General features: G+C 36.9%; 1 protein-coding gene across 1 annotated transcript; it reads left to right on the forward strand.

Annotated features, from left to right (window-relative positions):
• The first annotated feature begins 5,600 nt into the window (after nucleotides 1-5,600).
• Nucleotides 5,601-10,583, forward strand: sgk2b (serum/glucocorticoid regulated kinase 2b). Its single transcript, XM_056267791.1, has 12 exons — nucleotides 5,601-5,792; nucleotides 6,167-6,215; nucleotides 6,570-6,624; nucleotides 6,885-6,925; nucleotides 7,010-7,067; nucleotides 7,165-7,248; nucleotides 7,331-7,462; nucleotides 8,775-8,887; nucleotides 9,020-9,239; nucleotides 9,325-9,480; nucleotides 9,596-9,685; nucleotides 9,990-10,583. Exons 1-12 carry the CDS (start codon nucleotides 5,726-5,728, stop codon nucleotides 10,137-10,139), a joined length of 1,215 nt encoding a protein of 404 aa, XP_056123766.1. The 5' UTR covers nucleotides 5,601-5,725; the 3' UTR covers nucleotides 10,140-10,583.
• The last annotated feature ends 262 nt before the right edge of the window (nucleotides 10,584-10,845 follow it).

A 10,845-nucleotide genomic window follows, 5' to 3' on the forward strand; every position in this document is an offset into this window, starting at 1 on the left:
TACCACTTTGATGCTTCAACAAGTTCATAAAGAGATGGTAAAACTAACCCATATGAATTGAGTGGTTTAGTCCAAATTTTCTGAAGAGACATGATCGCTTTATATGATGAGCAGATTGAATTTAGGCTTTTATTCACATATAAACATTCCTCAAATCACACATCAGTTGTGGTAGAAACAATGAGGTTCATTATCGAGTGTTACGCAGCACGTTTGAGCTTCCACAAGAGGTTTGTTCAAGCAGGTTCGGTTGAGCTTATGTCTATATGTGAATAAAATCCTAAATTCAATCTGTTCAATGAAGGGACAGAAATATCTCAGATTTCATCATAAAGATCTTCATTTGTGTTCCGAAGATGAACAAAAGTCTTACGGGTTTGGAACGACATGAGGGTGAGTAATTAATGACAGAATTTAGATTTTTGGGTGAACTAACCCTTTAATCATCCTTTTCTCTTCCTCTCACACACACACACACACACTCTCTAGGTCTAATAGTGTTCTTGCATTGTTTTTCGCACTCTTCTTTTCTCTCAGCAATGTCCAGGAATGTGGACTATTTTACTGCCTGAAGAGGTGAGAAAGAAGAAGAAAGTTTCTCACTGCTGAGGTTGAGAGTGAGACAGAGGAATAATTTCTCTGCCCACAAATACAAAGGTAAAAGAGTGAATTACATTGAAAATCTCATTCCCTATTGTCCTACACTGTAAGAAAGTGATAAAATGCAGATGTTACAGGGAGGACAGTCATGCATCTGTCAAGGCCAAATTTATATTGAAAGCAGCTTTGATCTTCAAACACACCAGTTGATTCATTGTTAGTAGAACTGACTTGACATTCATTAATGTCTTGCTAAATGTGTATTTTATTGGGTATATATTGCAATTATTTTTTATGTTATTGTTTTGTATGCGTGTACATACTTTGCAACACTTTGGTGATAAATCAGTGTCCTCATTTGTAAAAACAATACATAAAGTACATAAAGTTTTGGGTTAACTCAGTTTTGGAAGCTTGTTTCCGCCACTGAATAAAAAATCAAAAAGGTAATTGCGATTTTTTTCAACTCATAAATTCTGACTTTTTTCTCAGAATTGTGTGATATAAACTCACAATTGCGAGTTATAAAATCAGAATTGCAAGATATAATCTTGCAATTGCAAGTTATAAAGTGTAATCTCGCAATCGTGAGAAAAAGTCAGAAAATTGAGATAGAAAGTCGCAATTACCTTTGACATTTTTTTTAATTCTGTGGTGGAAACAAACTTCCATAGTATTTATAATTAGCTGCATGTAAACACAATACAGTCTGTCCCCATTTAAGGCATATTTACATAGCCAAGTTCAGGCTGCTCTGTGCCTGGACAAATTTAAGTGTACAGACATAATGCTGCATTAAACCCAGACTATGCTCTGACCCACCTCAGCCCTAGTATCAGTGTGTACCTTGTAAATGTGTTTATGCTACCTCTGAGCATCAATGAAAGTTGAAACAGTCTGTATAAAGACAATTATAAGCCACTTCAGAAGCGCTTCTTTGCCACCTTTAACATGAGTGTGTGTTGATGCTTTGGCAATACACGCAAAACATTCACATTAATAAAGTACTTTGTAATTTGAGAGAGGGAAATGGTGGGTGAGAGAGAAGCTAGAGAATTTGATACAAACATATGTCCTATGGAAATACTGTTATTTGATACTATTATGACAATTCATGTTAACAGCCTGAAGTTACTTCAGATTAATGAACATAAAATCACTCTTTTATATTCAGACTTTACAAATTCTGATCCTGTATTCTCTACAGGTCTCTTCTGCAATTGCAAAATATCTCTGAGACTAGGGAAATTACAGTGACCTAACACTAAACAGGTTTAGAGAGACGTTCACTTGGTTTTGCCAACCTTTCTAACGTATAAAACACACTTCAGAGGGCTAAATAATGGGCTAATATGCATTTTACTTTCACTCACACGTTTGGAAACGGTCTGGGCTGGCGATCATTAAAGGTTAATGTTTAGCAGTAGCTCAGTTGCAAAGCGCTAACGTTACACGCTCGAGCTCATTTGATAGACGATATTTACGAGGAACGAAGTGTATTTACTTAAGACAATACTTCATAAAACAAAGGCCTTTCCGACCATAAATCCCGTTATGTTATGTATTTGAAACACGAAAGTAAGACTGGACATTTCAACACGAGAAAACAACTCAAAGTTTCTATATGAGACACGGGCTTTTCTGGGTGTGACGTCTCGCATTTCTGACTCAAGTTCACGCTGATCTGCTATGGGCTCGGGCATATCTGAACCGAACTGTCACGAAACCGAACGAGATAACAGACAGTCCTGCACCAACATTTTGGCTCGAATAAATATATCAGATTAAACGAAACAACAATTATGGGGGCTTTATCGCGATGTTTTTAAAAACCCATCCAAGAGTGAACAGATTTGTTGTTGTTTTTTAAGCCAATTAAACGCCATTTGGCATTTTCCTACTTCAGCCCACAAGAGTCCAAATAGAGCAGAGCAGAGAAAAGCGTCAGAAAGTTACCTGTTTGAGGTGTTCCCAATGTCTCTGCGATGCTAGTGGTGCTTAGTCCCCGTGAAGAGAGAAAAGTTTCCATGTTAAGGCGGTCATAGTTGCAGGTGTCGGTAAACTTCCGGAATATGTTATTTTTTCTCCGGGTTCCTTCGGGAGGGCAATCACGTCGTCACTGTGCTGACCACGAGCGCAAGATCTATCTTGCAGCAAATGTATTGTTATTATGTTTCCCTTCTCACTGATAGTGTGATTACAACACACCTTTCACAAATTTCCTAATGTACATGTGATTGTCAACCCACACATGGAGACTTCCGAGTTTACACGAGTCTTGCTCTCTAGGCGTGATTCGTGTTGTGCGTGAACTCTCAGGAATGTTACGGGTGCGCGCAATCTCAGGTGCGTGTGCACGACGTTAGGGCGCTGCCTGCTTCCCCTGGCTCAATAAAGCACACCTGAGCCCCCTCGCCCCCCACAAAAAAAACTGCTCATGCTTTCTGATTAAAAAAAAAATGTAACCATGCTGCTGGTCTTAACTGGTCTCTCATTCTAGTCAGGCTGGGTTTTAAATGGGTTTTAGGTGCTTTTCAAGCTAGGTCATGGTGGGAGACAAGTCGACTGCCCAACTAAACATTCTCAAACACATTATTAATTGCTCTTTTCTTATTACTTTTGTTTACTTAAGATATACTTAAGAAGAAATCAAATTCTGATTCTTCTTAAAATCATGGTAAATAACTTATTAAAGTTAGGATAATCTCCAGCTTGTTGTAAATCCCCAAAGATAAGTTAAATGAAAGTATTGGTTTATTTCAAACATTAAGCACTACAACCTATTAGCAGGGTTCCTAAAATCTGGCCCTAGAGGGCCACTGTCCTGTTTAGCTCCAACCCAAATCACCTGAACCAGCTAATCAATGTCTTCAGAGTTACAAGTAGGCCTATGTGATTTTCATTAGGGTTTGAGGCGAGCTAAACACTGCAGGGCAGGGCCCCTCCAGGGCCAGATTTGAGGATCCATGATATAGACTATATAGCATCAGGGATGTGATTGAGTACTCTGAAGTATGCAAGGCATGACTTTTTGCTCATTTGATATTCAACTGTACAAAAACAGATAAAGAAATGAGTACAAATACATGCAACAGACCACTCTGTTTTGAGACGGACTTTTTACAAATATCTAAAATAAACAATGTGTTAAAAAAGAGTGATAAAGCGCTAAACTCCCAACAAGTCTTATGAAATTCTTGGAAATTCATTTTTAAAAATGCCCTACCTTCTTTCAGAAGAAGAATTTGGTGAATCCGACCCCAGCTTGGTTATGCGGGGAGACCAGGTAGACCAGTTTAAGGTCAAACCTCAGGGTTATAATGGTGGTATAGCCAAATGACTTATGGGAATTAATGGAGCTTTTACTCATGATGAGTGAGTTATGTGAGATAAACCATATGGAAACAAAATTTTAAGGAAGTTGAACCATCTTGTTTGCACTATAAAGTCATGTTTTTTTTTTTGTTTTTTTTTTTTTGTTTCTCTTGTCCCCAGGAGATTTTAAGTAATTAAAGATTAACATTTGCCACAATATGTTTCTGGTCTTGCAACAACACAAGCAGCTTAGATAAATAAATAAAAAATCTATGATGCAATTGAGGGTCTTGTGCAAATGTATTAGACTAGCACAAGTTTTTGACATTTGACAAGATCTGTTTTAATGGCTTTACATGTTAAAAACCACTTAAATGAGGCACCTCATGTGATTTGTCTTGTTGCGATCATGCAGCATTTAGTTCAATTGGAATGCACAACAGCTACAATGTGATCTTATTGTTCTGAGAAATGTGGGTGCATGGCCACCAGATCACTCACACTTTGTTTCTACAATAGATTGTTAATTGTTTCTCCCAATGATAATCCATGAGGTAATTTGACAAAGATACGTGGATTTGTGCATGGGTGGAGAGTATATGTGTGTCCTGGTGTCATCTCTCTGATTCAGAAATTAATCAGGGCTGACTGTCCCTTAACCTCCTGCTTGCCAAATATAGGTTCCTCTATATCACACCCCCACCCCTCTATGACATCAGAGAGATCAGTGGATTTATTGGAAGGTATAGCCTTAATAAATAAATGGGTATTGTATGACATACATAACAGTCTTGTCTCTCATCTTTTCTCTGATTTTCACTCCCACCCTTTCTTTGTCTAGCATTAATCTATGGGAATCTATCACTTAATCTAGTATTTCATGTCGTATATAAACCGCTCTTAACGTAGTACCTCTGCAAGTACAAACACACGTTTTTCTTCATCAGTTGTTGATCTGCACTTATATTAAGAGACACTTTACCTGTTCAGAATGTTGCCTAGACTAATTTGTCCAGCATCAATGTCTAATGAATGTGCTTTTATGTCTCTCATGTGTGTTTGCGTATGTGTATTTGGCTGTGGTGGCAAGCAGGCATCTCTGTTATGTAACCTGTAAAGTTGGCTGATTGAGAGTGTTAAGATGCCAACATGGCAATAAGAGAACTCTTAAATTATTAAGAGCCAGACAGGTTGATGAGGGATCCCCCTTATTGGAAGGTAATAGTCAGAGCTATATCCAAGAAGAGTTGAAACCCTCTCCAACCACAAGCCATACACATTTAAATACATAGCCTAAATCAAAGTATCCTATGTTAGTAGAATGTGAAAGAGGAATTTGGAAGACTTTAAAAAAATATTCTGTCCTGTTAGTAGGCCTTTTGCAATTTCAGTGCAAATCGGTTCTTCTCTTCTCAAAGCTTTTGTGAATTTATTTTACCTCCTCAGTCTAACGTTTCGTTCGCGTTTATTTAGCGCCCTCTAACAACCTTGTAACTTTTGTGGCAATTTTATATTTCTTTTGAGTTCAATTGAATTAAGGGGATCATCATCAGACGCCGTTGAAAAGGGAAACCGAGAGCTCAACTGGGCGCTATACTATCCAAGCAAGCGTGTCTTATCTGACAAAAACGGGAGCAGTGGCGTCACAGCTTTTGGAAGGAACCACGTGCCCTGCAAAAATAGCCGGTTACGGACTGTTCCCCTTATGACATGAAGCAGCGCCCAACCAGAACTGACCGGTAAGACAGCAGACTACCTACGGACTCACAACTCACAGCTGCAAGCCAGGACTTTCTTTCTCGTCGAAAACATGGTGAAAAAGGATAAAAGTCCCGTCACTTATGCAAAAATGAAGGGAATAGTTTCATATTTTACAGGTGAGCTCAAATAATTTCCCCTCATACTTTAATAAAAAGAGACATCTTTGGGATTAGATACGTAAGATATAACGCAGTAAATTAAATATTTTACAAGATTTCCTACTATCTATCTATCTATCTATCTATCTATCTATCTATCTATCTATCTATCTATCTATCTATCTATCTATCTATCTATCTATCTATCTATCTATCTAAATATAAATTCAATATTTGGAAATGAGCTTGTTTTAAAATGTAAACCAGTTTAAAGGTAATGCTAAATATGTTTAAATACATTTTTGCTTAGTCTTACAAAGGTTGTTCTATGTCCACTATATGCAGCATATATTTCACTAAATAAAAATAATCTTATAATATTTTATTTTCAGCTTTGATCAAGGACAAGAAGCTTGGATCCAGCCACCCAATCTATCGACAGTGAGTCTAGTCATCATTTTCCATTGCGTGAGCTAAAAGTGAAGCAGAACATGGCTCTGAGGGCATTCCAGTGCAGAGTTCAGAAGATTGACTTATTATTTCATTATTTCTTCAAAGATCAGCTGAAAAATCAGGAATGACTGAAGTTGCACTGCATGTTTCAGACTGACCACCAGTGCAACTTTAAGACCATGACCTACTTATAGCAACATTCCAACGTGAAACCAGTAGCCAAGTACTGTTGCATAGGTGTTGGCTGACTTTCGGGCAATTTTATAAGAAAATAGCTAGAACTGAAGATTTTCATTTGTTAAAATCAGCTGCATTTCTCTGACATGGTTTCTCTCATTCCAGGATGGATTTCTTGCGACCTGAGGGTAGTCTTTCTGAGGATGACGGAGCAGCAGCTGTAAGTGAACTTTAACAAGCTCATGTCCACGTGTATGTCCTGGGGTTTCTTACTACAGATTAGCAATATCTTACTTAAAGTATTAATAAAGGTCTCCAGTCCTTTCAGAAACATAACGTCAAGCCAGCTGCACTGATTTGAGTTGCTGTACTGGTTGACCTGAGTAATCTATAGATGTAACAGGAAGTGAAGTGATCTGTGGTATGGTTTCATATGTCACTGGAGTAAGCTGCTGACTCTCTCCCCAATCTATTTCCTAGGTTTGTTACAGTAATCCATTAACAGAAGAGCCACAATCTCGGTAAGTGGGGTGCTCAACTATCAGTCTATGGACACAAACACATACAATTACACATAATAAATATTTATTTCTATATGATTTTAGGGTATCTGCTGCTGATTTTGACTACTTGAAGGTTATCGGGACGGGAAGCTTTGGCAAGGTATAATGTTTGGCAAGGCCCACTCTGCATTGTATTTTCTATAATGTATAAATATTGTTTAAACCTGGTTTGAATGTCTTCCTGAATGTCTATTCAGGTGTTCTTGGCCACACTCAGGGAAAATGGCAGATTCTACGCAGTCAAAGTCCTACAGAAACACATTATTTTAACAAGGAAAGAGGCGAGTATGACTATGAGTATATTACTATAATTTTTTGGTTCATAACGTGTCTGTATGTATTAATTGTGTTGTTTTTTTACAGGAAAGAAATGTCATGTGTGAGCACAGGGTGTTGTTAAAGACTCTTAATCATCCATTCCTGGTGAAGCTCCACTTCAGCTTTCAGACCAAGGACAGACTCTATCTAGTGCTGGACTATGCATGTGGAGGAGAGGTATGTTTACTTAGCTATCTAAACCTAAATCACACCCTAACCCTAACAGAAAACGTTGGCTTTTATACAATTAACAAAACTTTATGTACTATATTTCTATACCATTTAAATGAGGACTCCAAACGTATTTTTTTGTCAGATTTAGCTCACTTCGTTCTAAGTACATATTCGGCCCTGAAATATAGTTAAGTAGGTATATAAACACAATCAAGTACACAGCTTTGAATCTGGACTTGTTTATAGAGATGAATCCAGATCAAAGGTTTAAGTCAGAGGCCAATAACAGGATTATTGTCAAATTATCAGATATTTTTATAATATAGTTATAGTAGTTTATAATATACTAATAATAAAGTTATAATTGAGCTAAGGCTGGTTTTCGCATAGTTCTTATCTCTCTGTCTGAATATACAATGTGTAATTGAATATCAAATCGAAAAGTTACTAAGAAAAAACACAACTCTGAGGCCAATTGTAGTGGACGAAGCCTACAGTCACGTTATTTAGATCTGTTAGTCCGTCTTCGCAAAACCAGACTGTAGCAATTTCAGGAAAAACTGCATTTACAGGACATTTAAAAAAGATGAATTATTGTTTTAGTCTGACTGAAATTGAACTTTTTTGAGTCAAGTCAAGTCAAGTCACCTTTATTTATATAGAGCTTTTTACAATACAGATTGTATCAAAGCAGCTTCACAGTGATAACATGAAAATAATACAAGAAGTTTGTTTCTAGAAGAAAATTGCGTCATCGTCCACCTGAAGTAAGGCAGATCAGTAATATTGTTGAATATTAAATGTCCCCAACTAAGCAAGCCAAAAGCCAAAGTAGTGGTTCTTAACCAGGGGGTCGGAGCCCAATAGGCGTCTCAGCAAACTTCCAAGGGATAATTAATATATTATTCCAATATAATTAATATATTATTATAAATATAATTAATATTCATATTATTCATATATTTAAACATCAAACTTAATTAAAAAGATCTGAATTTTTTTTCTTTCCTATTTATTGTTTTTTATTAAAGAACTAAATTAATTGAGGTTAATTAATTTGACCTATATTGGCACTCCCAGTATCCCAGTGTAAATAATACATTTTAGTTAAAATTATTATTTTATAGTTCTGTTCATACTTTGAATATTGTGTTGGACAGCGTGGGGTTGAGAAGTCAAAAAGGTTGAGAATCACTGTTCTGAGTGACAGAACAATTTATCAAATATTCATATAAATTATATGATACAAAAGTCCAAATAATACTATGTTGTATGTATTATTGTGTTAATGAATGTCTATTTTTCATTTTTGCAGCTCTTTTACCATTTGCAGAGAGAGGGGGTGTTTGGAGAACCCAGAGCCAGATTTTATGCTGCTGAGATTGCCTGTGCTTTAGGATACTTACACTCCCTGAAGATTGTCTATAGGTAACAACACTCTTCTGAAATATCTGTGCCTGTATAATGCTGATAAGCTCATTCGTTTGTGCTTAGTAAGAACAAAATGATCACCAACTTTCACCAGATTTACAGTAAACCATCTTTCTCACATGCTCACAGGGACCTGAAACCAGAAAACATTCTGCTGGATTCTGTGGGTCATGTGGTTCTGACCGACTTTGGCCTGTGCAAGGAGGGCGTGAGTGGACATGGCACCACCAGAACCTTCTGTGGAACCCCGGAGTACCTAGCACCTGAGGTCCTCCTGCAGAAGGAGTATGACAGGACTGTGGACTGGTGGGGTCTGGGCGCTGTTCTCCATGAAATGCTCTACGGCCTGGTAAACAAACCCACCAATGAATGCTCAGATAGATAAATAATACAGGTAGACAGGTGTGTTTTACACAAACTCTTTCTCATTCCAGCCACCTTTCTACAGTGCAGATCGTCTTGATATGCTCAGGAATATTATTTATCAGCCTCTGGTTCTAAAACCGGGAGTGTCTAGTGCAGGCCGAGATCTGCTGAAGAGACTGCTAAACAGGGAGAGGGCGAAGAGACTAGGAGCCAAACGTGACCTGGTAATCCAACAAGCACACAGACACATTCACGAACAATCACACAATCTGAAATTGGTTTATCTTGCTAAAAGAAAGAGTGGCTAAATGTCATTTTGCCCCTTTTTTTGGCTTTTAGACCGAGCTGCAGTCTCATCCATTCTTCTCATCTATTCATTGGGATGACCTTGTTACAATGAAAATTTCTCCACCTTTTGTTCCCTTACTGGTGAGTTTTTTTATTGACACATTTGTCTTTAATGGGATTGTTCACCTAAAAAAAATTACTTTTTAAACCAGTATAACTTTTTTCTTCTGTGGAACACAAAAGATGATATTTTGAAGTTTTTTTTTTTTGTCCACACAATGAAAGTCAATGGCATCCAAATTTTCATTATACAGAAAAAAAGTACTTTCTAAATATATTTTGTTAGTGTTCCACAGAAGAAAAAAAATGTGAGTGTGAGTAAATGATGTGCTTACAGGTATGAGCTTATTTCATAGATATTAATTTGTATTTGTTTACATTTCAGTCTGGCCCTGGTGACCTCACGAACATTGACCCTCGGTTTACAGAACTTCCTGTTCCACACTCGCTAGGAGCATGTGAGGAGTCTGGAGCAACCTTTCCTGGCTTCACCTACACCAATGAAAACATTTTCTCACTGACTCATGGACATTAAGACAAATTTTTTGTCAGACCAATAAATTTTGTCGGAACATGTTTCTAATGATTTTTAACTTAAGTTCATTTTTTATGTTAGCTGGACCAATGCTTTTGCAACATGACTACAGAGTTTCTATCAAAAGTGACTGTGTTTTCCTAACATTCATCTTATTTAATTATTTTTTAGCCCTATTTGATAAAAACTATTTGTAAAGAAGTACAATGTTTAATGGTGTTCTGACTACTATATTGTAATGAGATGAAGTGAGACTACAGGTTGCATCAGATGCTTGATTATAAAAGAGATATTAAGTTGTGAGACTGAAAGAATATTAAATCTGAATGTATGTAATTGTGTACAGTATTAAGATGGGATTGGTAAGTGTTTGTAATGAAATTGTCTGATCGGTAAAGAATGTCTAATTTTTGGAATGGAAACAATTAAATTATTATAAGCTAATGCGCGGTTATTGAATATGTTTTATTATGAAAGTCTATGTAGCTTATTAACGTGCTTTAAAAAATAAGGTATCACAAACAATCACAGTTGGGCACTCGCGCTAATAGCTATACTGTAATCGAGACATGGGTCACAAAGAAAAACACAGTTGTCATCCACAGATCATTTACATGTATAATTTCCCACTACTTTACTTGTATAAATGCCAAATTTCTGCTTCCTGTATCTGCCTCAGACCTACTTGCAAACAACGTGCCAACCT

The sequence above is a fragment of the Rhinichthys klamathensis genome, unplaced genomic scaffold, assembly GCF_029890125.1.
Source record: "Rhinichthys klamathensis goyatoka isolate OS25496 unplaced genomic scaffold, OSU_Roscu_1.1 h1tg000262l_1, whole genome shotgun sequence".
In the NCBI taxonomy this organism is placed as follows: Eukaryota; Metazoa; Chordata; class Actinopteri; order Cypriniformes; family Leuciscidae; genus Rhinichthys; species Rhinichthys klamathensis.